Source organism: Nestor notabilis, unplaced genomic scaffold (assembly GCF_000696875.1).
Source record: "Nestor notabilis isolate BGI_N333 unplaced genomic scaffold, ASM69687v1 scaffold6063, whole genome shotgun sequence".
Lineage (NCBI taxonomy): Eukaryota > Metazoa > Chordata > Aves > Psittaciformes > Psittacidae > Nestor > Nestor notabilis.
In genome coordinates, this window is record NW_009922259.1 from 39,116 (window position 1) to 57,490 (window position 18,375).

At 44.1% G+C, this 18,375-nt stretch overlaps 1 protein-coding gene across 1 annotated transcript in view; it reads right to left on the minus strand.

Annotated features, from left to right (window-relative positions):
* SLC7A5 (solute carrier family 7 (amino acid transporter light chain, L system), member 5) overlaps nucleotides 1-18,369 on the minus strand; it is a 34,490-nt gene extending 16,121 nt beyond the window's left edge. The window contains exons 1-2 of the mRNA XM_010011525.1: nucleotides 18,105-18,369; nucleotides 4,884-5,009 (exon numbers count right to left, since the gene is read on the minus strand). Of these exons, the coding sequence (XP_010009827.1) occupies nucleotides 4,884-5,009; nucleotides 18,105-18,285 (307 nt within the window). The 5' untranslated portion in view covers nucleotides 18,286-18,369. The remainder of the gene's footprint in view (nucleotides 1-4,883; nucleotides 5,010-18,104) is intronic.
* Nucleotides 18,370-18,375: the final 6 nt, after the last annotated feature.

Here is an 18,375-nt window from a genome sequence, read left to right on the forward strand (position 1 = left end):
ATGGCCAAACAGGATTAAATGTAGGTAGAACAGAATTCACACAATGACCACTCTTGTTTTCTCTCAGTATCTGTGTGCCATTGTGCTTTGAGACCTGAGGGAGCCTGAGATTTTAATCCCCAGCCACGTAATGAAGCTTTCCTGCCATGTCTGCAGGACCCCTCCGAGGCAGCCCTGTCCTCCCCACGCTAACAGCTCTATCCTGCCTTTGCTGCTTGCAGAGCTCATCCACCCAGCCCCTGGGGCTCGCTCCAGATCTGGCTCAAGAGGGTATTTTGGGACATCCAACTGGCAACAGAGAAGAAAATCTAGGAGGAAAGGAAGAGTGAGTGAACTTCCCCTCCCTCAGGTCCTTCTTAACCACAGGATTTTTCACCAAAAAAAAAAACAAAGACAGAAAAACTGGACAAGAAATAGCAAAACAACCCAAAGCCTCACAGAGAAAGAAAGAGACCAAATGGGTGTTTTCTAGTAGAAGGCAAAGGGATGCAATAAATGAAAGCAGCACCCAGATGTGCATGGAGCCTCATAGCGAGAAGTGCTGCCTCTCACCTAGAGAACTTAAATGCTGTTTTTAGGAGGCTTCACAGACATGCCAAGCACATGTCAATGACTGAAGGTTTGAACCCTCATTTCAGGACTTGCAGAAACCCTCCCATGTAGAGCTCACGATTTCCCTGCCACAACTACACCTCTCAATACCATCGCACAAAGAACAAACGATACCAGGATGAGGTTGCCAGTGCTGGCTGACACTGTGCACATCTACTGAAGACAAATAAAACAAAACCATGACTAAAACAAAAACTCCTTGCCCTTGTCTAAGCTCTCCATGGTAAATGTCTGGACTTAAACCTGCCCAGTGTGTCCTTAGTTCACCCTGTGCTCATTCAGCAGATGCTGGTCCCTGACAAACCCAATGAAGGAAGTTAAGAGAGAATAATGCTGCTGCCATCAAACAGGCACTCAAGGTGCCACAGATGAGAAATGTAAGATCAGAAACTGGGCGTTAAGAGGGGAAAGGGACAATAAGTTCCATAAAAATAATTAAATAAAACAAGTGTTAAATTCTATTTCCACAAGTCCCAAATGCCCAATTCTTATTAATTTTTAAGCAGAACTGCTGCTGAGGAATCACAGTGCTGCAGCACTCCCCAAACAGAGAGCAGCCAGGAACAGCACCTTGCTGCTGGAGCTGCCCAAGGGCACATAAACATTTAAGAAACACTGGGACAGCAACCACAGAATGGAATATATCTGAAACATGCCTGTGATACGGATTTTCTTAGATTTTTTTGACATCAAAACCTTTCCTGAACTCCCTCACATGTAAAATGCATGAGCACGTCCTTAAAGATTAGCACCTTTTTAGTCACTTCATACCGAGGTTAGTTTTTAAGGCACTATGAGGTGCAGGGTGATGGGGTATGAAAAGCACAGCTGCAGATGTAACCACAGACCTCTGTGTCACACCCAGCACAGAAAACATCCCTTAAACCTGCACAGCCCGTACACAAACCAACCTGATCCCAGTTATTTGTTCACCAGGCCAAGAATATGGCCAAAAATACCCAGAGGTGACTCAACAGAAGACAATTTGTGAGAGCTAGTAAAACAGTAGAATCAAAAATTCTTGATCAAAATAATCCAGACCCTGTCTATGCTATAAGTTATTTATTCTATTTAAGTATTATAGTCTGGTGAGTTGTACAGTTGGGGGTCCATCTATAAGGTTTTACACATCAAGTCCAAAACATTAAACTTTTAAAGCAACACATCTTTAGCTTCACAACAGCTTTTAAAAGTGTTAACTTTTGTATTAGTAAAGTAGTTGCATTCTGAGTGGGTCAGCTATACTGAGCCAACTTTCAAACAGTTGAAACGCTGTCTAAGTAAGAAACCAACTTCAGCCCTCCTTTTGAAGTTGCATGAAAGGAGTGATGTAGAACAGCTGTCCACAGAAAGATCACAAGGAAACCCTATTTTCTGTGTGGTCATATTGCCACATATTTCTTTGTCTTGAGATGTTACTGCTTTTCTGAAAATAACGAAAATATTCAATGAAAGGATAAAAAGAAGAAAAAAAAGCCAAAAGCTGAAGGCAGGAGGTCAGTACAGAGAAGGACATACTTCTGTGAAGTCTCAGAAGTTTCCACATTTGAACAACAAACTTGGTATTGCTCCTCTTCTCTGTTTATGGAGACTGTAAACATAAATCAGCAATGGATAGTAACCAGTAAAGCAAGTTAACCAGCGCTGCTCAGGCACCACCTGGAGCGTCATGGGAACACACAACCCCATCACCACTGAAACTGCAGCCCCAGACAATCAACTTGGTGGGTATTTCACACCAGTAATAGCTGCTGGACGAACGGTGGCAAGAACCCTCTGTGCCCAAATGGTGTTGAAACAGGAGTAACATAAAAGAAGGGCACACAGAGGAGCGGCAAAGGCATGGCACTGTGTATGGGACTTGGGCTTACCCACCTCGTCACAGGTTGAACAGGCTTTTATAAGCAAGTTATCCATGTAAAAACATCAGTACTTTAACAGACTTACTCTGTAGTATTTCACCTGGAGAAGAACAGCAACTCTGTACTGTGCTACTAATGCGCAGTGTAGCCTCAGAAACCATGGACACAGGTTTGACTCACTTAAAGACTTCCCAAGAGACAGTTATTAACCTGTTCTTGTGAATCTCCAGTGAGGCAGCCTCTCTGCACCATTCACCTGAGCTCTGCATTACAGTTAGAAGTGTTTTTCCTAGTAACTAATCTAAATTTCCCTTATCTCACAGGTTGCACCCATCATTTCTTGTCTCAACAAAGATGGAGAACAGTGCAGCACTTTCCCATTTTCAGTATGTTTTAAGGAATGCGATTGTGCTTTCCTTGAAGAAAAAAAGACAGTCTTTTGATGTATTCCTGCTACATAAGCTTTGAGTTACCTGGCATGATTTAAAGAAAAATTGAGAAAGTTGCAAAATGTAGGTGGAAACTAAAATAGGGGCGTATGAAAGGAGCTTTCATGTTCTTAAGGACTTACCAGAGAGCTTGCAACTTCCATAAGGAGATTAATAAAATCCATGTTAGACCACCAGCAGGTAGTATGTTGTAAAATAGGAACTCAGACAAGCAGTAGCATGCCACTTAGGACAAGGCATAAACATGGGCTTTGTGACAAGCATCCTCTGTAGATCCAAAGGTTCCCTCTGATCCAGCCTGCTTAGTGCTGAGTGTTGTGTGCACAAACAGGGAGAAGGGGTCTTTGCCTTCAGACATCACCATCTAACTACTGCTTTTGATCTTACTACCTTTCACTCTGTCTGAAGTGGCTGGGTGGTTCAGAAGGAAACTACATGTCACATGAATTACCTCTACTGCGAGATGGACACAAGTCACAGTTGTACCTCTCCACACCTACAAAAACATGAAGCTGTAACAGGCTTAATGAGAGGTAAAAAGTTTCTGAGACAGAAGAGTGTAGGATGGGTATTTCTGAACACAAGATAGAAATCTCTTGCTGGTTACAGATATAAGTCAATGGAAATAACATGTATTTACACCGGGGCAGAAAGTGATTCACCCTTGACAAAAGGACAAAAGAACAGTACAGAGGGAGGGAAGGTGATTTTGAAGATGCAAATTAAGATTATCATCTGCAAACAAAAAGTAATTGTAAAAACCCTTACAGTAAGATGTTAAAGAACTAACAAAGATTTGTATTTATTTTTCTTTTTCCTTCTAAGAGAGAAAAAAAAAGTTCAGCAAAGCAGCCTGGGGAGCTACAAAGAGGAAGGAGGTGTATTTTGTGATAAGCCTCAAACAATGTTCCTATTGAGCATGGGCACTGAGCTGGAAGAAAATAAAACCTCTGATAAAGCAAGAAATTCTGCAAAGACAGCACTGGCTCCCATAGCTGAGACAGCAATGAAAAAGACCCACATGCACACACAAACATACACACACACACACTTGCCAATACAGAGGGACGGGACTATCTGTAGGCTTTTATCCACATTTAACAAATAGGGTCTGTACTGTTCCCCCAGAAGAGTTTATTTTCACAAAACTCATACAAAAAAGCATACAGTAAAATGCTTATCTGTGAGGATTAGTTAATCAGATGGGTTTGGAACAAAATATTTCTCTGGATTTGACAGAATTTTAAGTGTGCATGAAGAAAACAAGCAGAACCACTAGAAAATTTGCTTTATCTTCCCATTTTTATCTTCTTTTTTAGATGCTAGCTGACAGACACGTGTGCTGGAGGCAGCTGAGGGCCCTAGTATCACCGTTCATCATGCAGTTTCCGCAGTCTTGCCTGACCCAGGCATCCCTGTGTGACCCCATGGACTCGACCAAGCTATCCCACACATGAACAAGGGAAACATGCAGAGATATTTTGTGAAAAGAATGAAAATTACTGGGGGTTGGTTTGCACATGCAGATAATTCTCTAATAGGAAATGGCCATGACCCGGCACCGGTTACAGATAAGATTTCCAAGAGGCATAACACCAAAATTTTCACTCCCTGTAGACTTAGTAGCTCTGATATCCCAAAGGGAGAGGCCACACACTGACTGCATTAACTGGAAAAGACCTTGGGTCGTATCTGCTGGGTGCCAGTAGCATGAAATCAAGCATAACTTCAGCAAGGTGAATATGAAATTTCACAAATAAAATGCATGAAAGCACTCAGCTCTTTGCAAAGCACAAGCTGGAAATATCCCCCTAGCATGCAAGAGGACAGAAGACGTTTGTGAAGCACCTGTGCTGGCTCTGAAATGTTTGGGTTATGACTCTGGGGCTTTATCCTTAATTCCCAGATTCTGCTTTAACTGCACACCACCTTCAAAAGGAAAAGGGAACCACATACTCACCCTTCGCAAGCTGCACGAAGCCAAGAATGATGATGAGAGCCAGTGCCAACAGCTTTGCCGCAGCAAAGGCATCCTGAACACGAGTGGCAGCTTTCACGCTGTAGCAGTTCACTGCTGTGAGGAGCACTGAGGGAAGCAGACAAGAAGAGACACATCAGTTTTCAGCGAAACACTTAAAACACAAAACAAATTATCACAGAATCACAGAAAACCAGGTTGGAAAGGACTTCAAGTATGATCTGGTCAAACCTTTCTAGGTAAAACTTGACCTAGACTAGATGCAGCACCATGTCCAGCTGAATCTTTGAAGTGCCCAAAGCTGTGGAGTCCACCACTTGCCTGGGCATTTACTTTTTGCTTAAGCTTAAGCAAACACAAAACATCTCCTCCTAAAATAGAAACTTTTAAAGGCAAGGCTCTGCAGCCGCACACTTCCCTGTTCTGTCTTCTGTTTTGTCAGCAGGAGGTTTGAATAGTATCCCTGGGACAAGGAACTGCCCTGCTGCATTGGGAAGTACACTTCTGAGGGCATGTAAATACAAGTGCTTACTGCTACCATTAGCATTGGCTGCACTCCCTGCTAAAGTCAATTCAATTTAATGCTGCTATTGTGTGGAAACACCATAGAAGTGTCAGGACAAGGTCCCAGAACTGGCATATAGTTGTTTGTGTAACGATAGCACCTAAAAGGCTATTGAAGGGCTAAATATCAAGGACGAGATGTCCCTGTCCTGACCCATTCTGCAAGCCAGGGAACATAGGTCAGTGGCACTGACTGAAAGATAAGCCGGATCTAAGGCAACCTTCATCCTCTGCTTGACTTGCTGGCCCAGCGAGGCCTGGGATGGTTGTGCAGAATTCCAGGGATGCACTCCACAGAGACGGAAGAGAGGGCTGCACAGAGTAGAACAGTGCTACGGTTCAGATCATGCTGCCTCCCCACGCATTGCCAAGCATCTCCTGCTACCCACACATTGCTCTGTGGTTAATGCACCTAAGGAAGCCTAATTTCCTACCTTTTTTGGCCTTGTTCCCCCATCACCCTCCTCTGTATCACCCACTCCTGCCACTATTCAGTGCGAGAGTCCTACCAGGACAGTATGAACTAGGGCTCGTCTAAAGCCATGAAGCTGCTGACTGGCCAAGTTTCACCTGCTTCAGAGAAAACAGTGGCTAAAACCTTTAATGCTCTTCCAAATCACTTACTATTTTCATGCCCTGCTCGCTCCACGCTTCCCAGAGACTGTTGCTTGTTATAGAGGCGACCAAATGTCACACAGCGAATGACAGGGCCTCACATGCTGGATGCCTTCCCCTCCTCTCCGTCTCCCTTGCACCCCTCCACGCCAGCTCGCACAGCCCCTGGAGCTGCTAAGGGAGGAGCTGATCTCAACCCTTCTGGAGCTGGAGGCTTTTCCCTGTGGGATCCTTTCCAGGCTGGCCTCTGCCCTTGTGCAAAGGCTCCTTCCCACATCCTGCAGCATATTTTCACAGGACCCCACTGCCCCGTCTAGAGCCAAACAGCTGCTCCCCAAAATACTCAGCTCGGACGCAGGTCACCCTCTCCTGAGGTTACGGGCTATATCTGCACTCACAGCTTAAAGCCCGGAGAATGTGATGTAGATATTTCAGCCCTAATAGAACTCCCAGAGATAGGACTGATCAGGTCACCACTCTCTTCTTCCAGGGGACTGCTTGTGGGGACTCTGGCCTGTTCCTGTGCACCTGAGGTGCATGGGGTGCTCAAACAGAGTGGGAAGGTGATGGATAAAGGTGGGAAGCTGGAGTATCAGCAGCTGGATGGCTTGGTTACTGCCCAGCAAGAAACCCAGTGCTTTAAAACCCTCAATGCATGCTGAGCATCACAAGTAAAACCACAACACACCCCTAATCGGCAGCAAGGTTACCCCAGCTACAGACCTGAACCCAGGTGAGCCAAACGTGCACGTGAAGGATTCAGGCACCAGCACACCACGCATTCACCACCTCCCCTCGGACAGGACATGGTTGCATGGGATCGGCAGTGCCTTGGACCACGCACCAGAGCTGCTCACATCCCATCAGCCTGGAGCAAAGCCACGTTCCCGCAGCCTCACACCCTGCCTTCCAGCAAGGGCACAGTAAACTGCAGATGGGGAAATAAAACCATGGGAGGAGGAAGGAGTACTGGGCGTTTAAAAGGGTCCTACTGGCTCATTGCCATCCTGCCCCGCCTGTGAAAGCAACTGCATTGGTAAGAGTTCAGGGAACACAGCGCACAGCCCACGCCAGAGCTGGGAATAGCATTCCTGGAACATATGAGCACAGACAGGCTCAGACGCACCCATAGGCAGGCTTCTGAGAGCTCAGTCTTAAAGGACCACAGTATCTGGGTCCAATCACAGCAATCAGACTTTCTGTTTTTGCTCCAGTTGCACCGAGAGTGACAGGACTTCCCGGCGACTCAAAGCAGGAGTCACCAGGAAGTAGTGAAACACAGGCAAGAAAAGACACGAGTTGCATCATTCATTCAAAGGGATGTGAAAGCCCACTACAGCCACAGCACAACAGCAACATGCATCGGGCTGAGAGGATTTAAATGTCCATCTAACGCCCAGCTAAAGGCTGCCTGGGGGGGATCTTTAGGCAGGGAAGAGCAAAGCCAGTCCTAGTGCGGCAGACTGCACATGTCAGAATATAATGCCTGCTTTCAGGACCGTTGGCTACATGCCCTCCGTCCCCGACTGCTTACCCCTGGGATCTGGTGTCATCCCAATACAAGAGCATTTAAAGTTTGGAGAAATGAAAGAGCTGGAAGTCTTTGCAAAGAAAAGCATGTGATCCAATACACTGCACAAGAATGAAAGCCAGAAGTAAATAAGGAATTTCAGATTCACCTTTTTTTCTATCATGCCTTTCAAGACACTTTAGGGGTGTCTGGGCATTTGGAGTGGGTGAAACCGAAATGACCAAGAGCTGTTTTTAATAGGAAGCATAGCCCCATGCCACATGGGCTCCTGCACAGGTCATCATGGGCTTTGGGTGACCTGCTTCAGCACCCAGCCAAAAGCAAGCAGTGAAGAACCGTGCCAACAAACCTGCCACACCACCACCTCCAGACATTAACCCCTGTCCCTGGGTCCCCCCCGTGCCGTGCTGCTTGGGGGAGATATGGTGCATCTCCTTGGAAAGACGTAAGATGCCCAGGCTTGGAAGCTCTTCAGCATCAAGCAGCAGGCCAGCACTATCTGCAGTTTGCAGGGCTGCAGCCCCGTCACCTCGCAGCAAGATTGTGATATATCTACCTCCAACCAGCATGCTAAAAGGGACATTGTCCAGACACACAGGGGAGGAGAAAACGAAGATTAGCAAGGTCAGCTTACAGCATGTGTGTGCTACAGGGGAGGAGGTGAAGGGGAGAGAAGAAAACACAGTGAAATGCCACTAAAGCACAGATCGCAATTCATCTACTAAAAGCACCTCTACAGTGAATCCTAATGGGGAGGACAGGGAGGGAACTGAGGATCCAGGATTCACTTCAACCAGCGATTATGCTAAAAATAAAACTCTCCTTGTTTACAGAGGGATATTTAAAGGATGAGCTAACGTATCTAAAAGCACACTTCTCCCATTAGTGAAGACAGCCCTTAGAGGTGCGACAGTGACATTCCCTTCCCCATTTAGGCATTCTGTTTCTTTGACAATAGCTGCTTCAGCCTCCACATTAAATACTAACTTTCTCAGGGCTGGTTTTCATGTTCTGGTTCTGTACAGAGTCTGCTGGACGGACCATGCTGCACATAAAAGGCAAAAGCTTTCTACACAGTCCCAAACTGAAAAGAATGGAGCCATCTGTATTCAGCCCCTAAAAATACATTGGTGCCACATAAATGGGCTCCGTAAGAATAAAGAAAACACTCAGGGGCAGAGAGTGGACAGGGCCGACAGCTTCTTCCACACCAGTCATAATTCAGAGCCCTTCAAGTGACAATCTCTGCTTTGCTTTCCCTACCATGTAATAATATTTGTCTTTCCTAAAGGAGTGTGGTGGAGTTACGACACTTAAATGCTTTTTCCTACAGACACCAAGATGAGAAAACAGACCGAGTACTTTTTTAACAAAACTCCAAGATAAATTCCAGTGGCTGCTTCCCAGGAGACCTGAGCTTGGGTTTCGTAAAGCAGTTTTATTCCTTTGATCTGAGATGCTGTCCTGTGAAGCAGGGGCTGTGGGAGTCCTCCTGCCTTGGCTCCCTTCACCTCAGATGAACTGCTCCACATGAACAACAGGGGAAAGCTGGACAGCCACAGCTTTGCTATGAATCAGGGCAATGATACAATGCAGGGAAATACCAGACAGCACTGCCCTAATTTCTGTAGCACCTTTTATAAAGCTACAGCCAGTAGCCGTAGTCAGAAGCCAGCTATGCAGCGAGGCAGACCTCTAGCATGACCCATCGGGGCCATTCTCAGGAATCACTCTAGGAATAAGGATTTCAGCACAACCTGATGTGACACTGCCCGTCTGATCCAGCAGCCCCTCTCCAAAGGCTTTGTGTAACTGGGATAACAGGAGCTACACAGCAGTGGTGACTGCAGATGCATAAAGGGGTACTTTCATTTATTTACTTATTACTTCTGTCAGAAACAGGGAAGATGCTGAGTTTTGAATGCTGAAGAGAGAACATGCTCACAAGGTGCTATTAACCCTTTCATCTCCTCTGGTGACTGCCCAAGCCAACTGAGGGTGAGCATCATTTCAAGATATTCAAGCCACAGGGGAAGGCAGGTTTTCGAAGAGAATTTTGGCTTTCTGATGACAACAGCAGGTCCAGCTTCAGTTACTTACTCTGTCCTAGTAGTCCCAGCTGGCCTCAGGCATGTCACTTAACCTGTTCCCCTGGCATTCACCTGCACAGTCTGATAATTTCCCCATTACTGATAGGAACCAAGGATAAACTGACTAATACAACACAGAACCTTGCCCTGCTGCAGTTCACATTTTACAGGCACATTCCTTTGAACTCAGTTCCAAGATCCCTCCCAAACATGATTTCTAGATGCAAGAGGAGTAATTCCCTGCAAAGCACAGAAAGGGATCATTATAATCCCTACATAGAACAAGTCCATCACAAACACACTCTGTCTACAAAGGAAAGGCAGGATGTAGTAAAGTTGCCCTGTAGGCATGTGGTTCTGCCCAAAGCAAACAGTATGTGAATGGAGCCCTAATACAGGTAAACTGGAGTTTGGCACTTATGATGCAAGTCTTGGCAATAATCTTACAGAAAAAGGCAGGGCTGCAGCTTTCCTGGGGTAATGTAATGTGGCCATGGATGGGAGATGGAGTAAAGACAGCGCTCAGGGAGGCTTTGTTTGGAAAAGAAAAAAGCAAACAAACAAGCAGGCGATCCACAGCTCTGCACACTCATCCTCATTCAGAGGAGAAGACAGGATCCAAGTCCAGCACCACGTGTAACTTGCTGATGGAGTGATGGGAGTTTGCTCAACCCAAGATCTTCAGTTTTTCAGGTGAAACACTTCTGAAATGAGTGTAAGAATTCCTGAAGTACCGGCACAGCTGCATTCATGTGTGAGGTTACATACCTTGGGAGCCTTGCACAATGTTACTTTTGTCCTTTAGTTCATCTCCTATAGGTTTCCCTGGTCTTGACCTGTAGTAGTGCCTATATAGTTCAGTATACGCCTCTACAACAAGGATAAATGTAAGTTGCTTGAGTTAAAGAAGTAAGCTTAAGTTGGTCTCGTTAGCCATGGACTCCTATTTGTTGTATTACAGACGAGAATGAAAATGCGTTGTAGCATAGCGAGCTTGCAGAAAGAAAGGGGAAGAATGAAAGGAAATCCTCCACCTTGGCTTCATGACAAGAAAATAGGGACTGTGACCCTGTCCAGGCACAGAGGACAAACCATGCAATGACTCCTACTTGTAACTCATGCATTTCCAAAGCACTTAGTCCTCTCAATTGTAAGACGATGCTTCCATTTACCATCTGCCACTGGATGATGTTGCTTTCCTCTTCAAAATTACTCACAGAACAGCTCTCAGCTCCTTTTCATTTCCCAGTGCTACAGCAAAGGCTGCTCCTTTCACTCTTTATAATAAAGTACGGATAATAGATAAGGAGTTTTCTCTTTGATGGTGCGAGCAGGTTTCACCCACAGACAAAACAAGCTGAGCCCACGGCCACCAAGAAACAAACCACAGGGATGGCAGCAACACATGGCACAAGCACAAATGGTCCACATGCTTTACGAGGAACTGCTGCCTAAGCTCACAACAGGTTAGACTGAAATAAAGAGGTTACACTGAAAATAGTTACTCCACATAGCACAAACAAGGAATTACACTGTACTGAGTACAGCAATTTAAACCCATGGGAAAATCAATGCCTATCCACTACGGCAAAAAAAAAACCACTTTAAATTCAGGTGGCTGTGACGCTGCAGTGTCTTCCAATAGTCTCAGATGTCTGTTCCTAATTGCACAATGTAGCATGAGACATACAGAGAAGGACATAGACAAAAAATGGCTGGGGAAATTTCAGATCAATCGGAATTGAGTGAAGACTCCTGCCCTGAAAGGTCATACAGAGAAAAAACAGAAGGAAAAACTTTGCAGCTATGTTTTTAAGGACAATTCCCTGGAGAAACTTAACAGCCAAGGCAATCAGTCTGCAGAAGGGAAACACTTAGTGGCACATAAGGCTGTTGGGAAGGAGCACTTGGTCCCAGAGCAAATGCATCTATATTAAAATCAACTTACAATAACAAACATACCTGGCAATGGATTACAGTTTCCTTTTCATTTTTCTTCCCCAAACAGCAGCACTGGGTAATTGGGGAATGAGTGCATCAACAAACAGGTAAAACGAGAAGGCAAAGGTTGCCCTACCACTAGAGCTTAAGAAAAGCTTAAGACCCACACCCTAACTGTGACCAGGGGCTCTGGATACCTCCAACACATGGCTGCAGACACCCTGAGCAGGTCACAGCTCCATCTCTCTGTTGGCTTGCAATTCCAGGAAGCCCCTGGTGCTGAAACCAGCTCAGAGCTGGGAGCCAGAGAAGTCAGTGCAAAGTGGAACGATGCTGACATTTCACCATGTAGCACAGAACCCAGAAGCATCCACATCCTCGAGTTTCCAGAATTCTGCAAGAATAAATTAACAAGCCCTTACTTGCCACCTCTCTCTCAAGACCTGTGCCAAGCACTGCAGCACAAGTTGGGGCCAAAAGGCAAAACAAGGACTGCCCAGAGGAAGAGCTTAGTGAAGAATTCCATTGCCTGCAGGTATTGCAGAGCCTGGATCTCAAACCTGTATAAATGCACCCATCACACGGTTTACATTAGTCAAACTGTGTGGTACGTGAATTTATTACTACAAAGAATGTATTTTATTATGATGAAGAATTATCAATGTTAGAGGAGCTAACTCCCAGCTAGTGGGTAGGAGTTACTATTTTGTCACCTTAAAAAGAAGCTTCTGTTTTCATTGTCAATGTTTCTAGATTACATGATGCAGCAATTCCACAAGACAAGTCATTTTGCCATAGGAAGAAAAGTAAATATAGACTGCAGTAGGAGAAAGAGGTATCTTTCTTCTATTCTCAGCAAATTTAAAGGACCCCATGACTATCACAAGCTAAACATCTTTCCCACCATGCCCACCTCATATGAAATTCCAGACAGCTTTAGTCTGAATCACGCCACCTCTGCCACGTAGAGGGTCAGAATTCAGCTCTGTGTGCTGATTGGCAAGAAGCTGCTTTCTCATCCATTACATTTGATCTCTTGGCCACATCTGACACTGGGACTATGCAACTACTTGAATACTTGAAATACCTAGTGATGTTGGGTTGAATTAAGCTGACCATGGAGAGTTTCTCTGAAAAAGCCTTCCCAATTTGTTCACATCAGAAAAGAAATACTCTGAAAGATCTCAATGGTAATTTAAGTCATTCTAATACAGTAAAATTTAATGAGACACTTGTTGTGTGAGCCAAGAGAAGGGTGCCAAGAAATGCAGTACTTGCTGCGGTTCAAATGTCCTACAAACCTTTATCCATTTCAGAGGAGTCCTGCTAGTGTCAGAGGCTGTTTTCATTAATGCTACTCTCTCTAATTAAACGTGGATTTAAAACAACAACCTCGGTCTTTCAACATTAGCAGTACAGCAGGGATTCTACAAAGACCCTTTCTTTCCACTTTGATCAAACAACTGTGCATTTACTGATTCATCTTAATCATTTAATCCACCTTTCTGGAGGAGAAAAAACAAAAACCCCAAACATCATCAAAGCTTCACACCTTGCTTGTCCTAGCAGATTAATTTCAAGTAGCAATGCTGCAGAATAAACCCATCTTAAACAGACAAGAGTAAGATTTTGTGATGGCTTTGCTTACGATCTAATGCCTGATGAGTTGAAAATCTACCCATAGCTTCACTTGAAACGGCTGGTCAAACAGCCAAACTTGTCAGATTTAAAGTAAAACCTTAATATTAAATAAAGATGTTCCTGTTTTCAACATAGGCAATTTCTAGTTGAAATGCTGACACCGAATATTCACTTGTGGACTACGGCTATGATCTCACAAGCATTCCAGACATCTGCTAATACACTTTTGCCAATCCCTGGATTCAATACCACTCTCCTCCTCCAACTCACAATTTCCTCAGGGGGGTGTCAGGCACTTACACATCTCTATGACATGGACAGCTATTAAACATTACTCAATTCTGCACTGACTGCTACTAATTCTTCCCCTATTAGGCTGTTCATAACAGAAAAGATGAATGAGAAATACGTGCTCATTTTACTGGAACTGCATACTTCAGGAGGACTGCCCAAAATATTTCAGAAGTAGAAAAGGAAGTCTAAAGAAAAATTAAAGAAGATTAAAATGCTGTTGCTTTGGAAGAAGCAGATATTGCTGCAGCACTATTAGGATTATTAGTGCCAGATTAGCATATATAATTAACAACAGAGAAAAGGCTTCAGAACCTAACAGTCGAATCACTAATATGACATTGAAGATCAAAAGTAAAGTTATATGCAAATAGCAGGGTTTCTCAGGCTTCTGCAGCAGATTATATTGTCAAGAAATAACTAAGTTATAGAATAATCCGTTATGTAGCACACAGGGGGTGTGTGGCAGGCTGTGTGTAAGACTATGTGTAGGAAGAACAGTTCAGGCACTTGTGAAACATCAAGCAAGAACCTCCTCAGCGTTATCCCCCATCTCCCTTACCTACAGGGAATTTATTGCACCACAATTCAGAGACGTCCCACCACGTAGGAAATCTGCAAATTAACAGGTGGTTATAAGGCATATGCATATTACCTTCTAATAGTCCATTTGAAACTTTCCTTCCTTCTCTAGAACATACTCCCTGTATTAGGTTGTGCTCTGTGATTTTTTTTATGATTTTTTTAAAAGATTCATCAGTTTGAATTTAAGAAACATTAACATACAAGTGGCAGCCAGCTGTGAAAGAGAATCTGACCCACTTGCACTGTAAGACAGCAGGGATGCACTTTCAACTGGCTGCTGTTCTTCACCACTGCTCAGGTCACTTCCTGGACACCACCTCTTCAATGGGGAAGAAAAAAAGATAGGATTAAATAGTTTTACACGATGCTTCTGCTATGTGAAGATATTACTGCATATAAACAAGTTCTTCCAAAACTACACTTGCTACCTAAATATTCTGATTGTGTATTTTTTTAATTCAAAGTCAAAATAAATTGTAGAAAAACACAGAAAAAATGATACAAGTAGGCTAGCAGTGCCGTGCAAGTCTATGTTCCAGTGTGATGCTTTCTCAAGAGGAAAAAGAGGAGACAACTATCATGGATTCCTATTTATCTACATAGCTTCGAATGTGCACCTGACACGCTGAGTACAGAATCCTTAGTAGTTTAATTCTCTGCCATGTGCAAAGAATTACTGATATGGTAATGCAGATGTCATCAAACATGGAAAGTCAGGACCAAGTAACTGTCCCTCCATCATCTATAGAAAGGGTAAAACTGGTTTAGATGAGATCATATTTGGGGGAATTCTAATTATTGTTTGATTTTCATGCATATGCACAAATTATCAGTTTCACAAACTTTAACTTTTTCTGTTCAAAAATGCTTGGATACCAGGTGTGCTTTGTCTCTGTGATTTCTCAGTTTTGAAAGTATCAGCACTTCAACCGCGCAGCAAAAAAACATGCTCAAGTTTATGAGTTACCCAAGTAACCCAGAGCCTGAAAAGTGTTAAGCCAAACTACCTGTGAATTCTTACAACTAGAAAGCACTGGCTGTTCTGCGGTGAACATAAAATAAGCCACACTAAGGATGAGCAACTTGACCCATCTTGCTACAATAAGACTTCCCTGAAGTGAATTCCCACGCTTTTATTTGGCAACCATAATAAGCGCTCATGTTGTCTTATGGAAGTAGTAGTCCTGCTTACCAACTGTCTGTAGATTACAATCTTGATAGCAGAAAATACCGATCTGTAGTTAAATTCTACTTACCACCCACCTTGTTTTCCTCAGCACCTTAAGGGGAACAAAATTCCTTACGCCAACTATTTCTTCTTTCAAGACTGTGATTTATTTAGATTATCTTAATGCCTAGGAATTCCATTTCTGTACTTCACGGTGGCAAAAACCTGAACAACACATTATTTATTGAACTGTTCAACACCAGTAACACTGGAAGTGGAAACAAGTAACTTTTGTTATTTCTCTTACTAGAAACCACACAGCCAATCACATTTTATGTGGACATACAAACTTTGCAAGGAATACAGCTGGTATTGTTCTAGATGGCTGGGTTTTGGCTGTAGGTCAACTGTATTCCAGCCCAGAGTCCCAGATTCTCCCATTGCTTCCTGAACTGTTCTTCTCTTTGAGATAACTCATTAATGGATGATCTAGAGCATATGCACAAATAGGTCATTTTTCCTACCCCAGGGCTCTAGAAAAACAGTAAGTATCTCACTGGATAGGGGTGTGTTTGCAACAGTCATGTAACAAAGCTGCCTGCTAGCCCATAGAAGTTTCGTGTGACTCGCTAAGTCCTTGGACCAGCTTTACTTCATTTATTGTTCCTAGTTCATGATGTGGTTTTGGCACCAGACACTTGAAAAGCTAAGTCCAAAAATCAAAGTGACAGAAAACTAACTTGCTGAAGGCAAGGCATGATGAACCAACCTTCTGTAGCAAAGCAGACAAACAAGAATTTAACCCAAAGCATAAACAAAATAGTAGCCAGCGGTGCAGGGGAGAGTACAGTTTAAAGAAGAAACACATGGGAATGACGCAGATTTGTAAAACTGGCAACTCTTTCTTTGGCTTTTCAAGATAAAGGTTCACGCACAAATTCCGCTTCAGGAAACCTACTGATTGCGAGCAAAAGAAAGTTGTAGACACATTACTTATTGAAAACGCCTAAGTGGGAATGAGACATGGCATCAAGAAATTTCATGCTGCAATCCACCCTATCACTGAACAGATCTTGCCAGGGGCAAGTCTGCTTCACCCCTGTATTTGTTTTCTGATCAGTAAAATGAGAACAGGGACACCTCATCCTGCCTATTTTGGGAAAGATCCAGCAGATGAAAAGTTACTCAATATTAGAAATGTGTTCTCAAAGGCTTTGCCAACTACAGTATGTTCTTTCACAGCAAAACTTTGATCTAAAGCAGTGAGAAAGTCCATCTAATCAATGCTCTAATTCCATTAGCTTCTCAGCAAAAAATGTGAACGCCATGTGCATGGATACCCCTTTTCTCCATGTAACTGAGGAAACCATACTGCAGACTGGCAGGAAAGCTCTAAACCCAGATTTTTCATAAGTTCTTGCCTGAGGCAAGAAACCAATCAGCAGAACTATAGTTGGATGACTGTATTTCCTTAATAAACTTTGTTTAAAACTTGCCTGGAAAGTCCACATGCCTGTCTACTTGTTCTAAAAATTAAGTTTCCATCTTGCCCAAAGAAAGCACAGTTTGCTGCCCTGCCTGTTATCATCTTACTCTATCTACTAGGTAGCCCTATAATGTAGCTACCAAAGACTCCTTGGGTTTGTATATGAAAATGTTTACAGATAATCTATCTTCCCATAATGACCATGTGCTGCAGCTTTTGAATGCCTGTGATCCTAGCAGATGGTGAAGGAATCTAACACAATCTCCCTTTGGATAGCACGAACAAGCAGACATCCCACACTACCTCTAAAAACCAGAAAGACTACCCGACTGTAACTTCATATACCAAATATATGTTGCACAAGGCCCTCAAAAAAATTACATCCTTTCCCAATATACATATTTACAACAGCACAAGAACTACCAGTGGAGTACAACACAGACTGAATAGGAAATGAGTAGAGAAAGGCAGAAAATGGTCCTGCATTTAAAGGATGAAGAATCTGGATGAGGTGAAGGAACACAGAACGAGGCTTCAGTGGCAAAACTGCAGACCTCAAAATACCAGAAATATGATAAAAACTGCAGCAGGAGAAATTATCCGTGTGTCGAGGCAGACATCAGTGGTCACAAATTCATCACAGCATGGCTGAACTTCTTCACAAGGCAATTTCTCATGAGATAAAACATTTGCTAGCAAAAAAACCCTGTAACAAACCTGGTTTTTAGCATGCTATCAGAGCACATACAGCCAAGAACCATCTGATCTCACAACTGGTGCTGAAAACAGCCCGGCACTGCAGCACAAGCCATGTTCAGCACCAGTTGCTCGTGACAGATAATTTCCCAACCACATGTTATCCTCACCTACCTCTGCATATAAATGCCCATCCCAGTGACCGCAGCACCTCAGCACTGTGGTGCTGAAAGGGGATTTATTTTACCCTGCCTCAACACATTCCTGCGGCAGAGCAGCAGAAACCCCATGCCAGCACACAGGCAAAATGCATGTTGCATTTATCACAGGCTGCTCACTGCACTGCCAGGAATCAGAGAGGCTTCCCAGCCCGTAACTGGTATTTTGGATACCTTTTACTCGATTTATTTGGGATGGGGACATATCTCCTACTCATGCTGTTCCAAACAGCCCCAAAAAACCCAGCAGGCAGCCAGTGCAGCGCAGAAGACACTGTGCGTCTCCTACGAAGTGATGTGCTTAAGGCAGACTTTTGGGGGAAGGCAATGGCGAGCACAGAGCCACGTGGAGCAGCAGCAGCTCTGTGAGTACTTACGGACACAGAGACAGGCCACCAGCTTGGCAGCCTCGTCGGGCACAGGGCAGGTGGGGAAGACAGGCTTGAGCAGGTAGGTGGCAAAGACCAGAGCGACGATGTACTGCGAGGAGGGCCGGATGATAAGCAGCTCTATCCAGAGCTTGAGGAAGGCAGGCAGGGAGCCGTACACCTCCAGCATGTACGCGTAGTCCCCGCCGGACTTGGTGATGGTGGTACCCAGTTCAGCATAGCAGAGGGCACCCACGATGGAGAAGGCGCCGCAGACGGC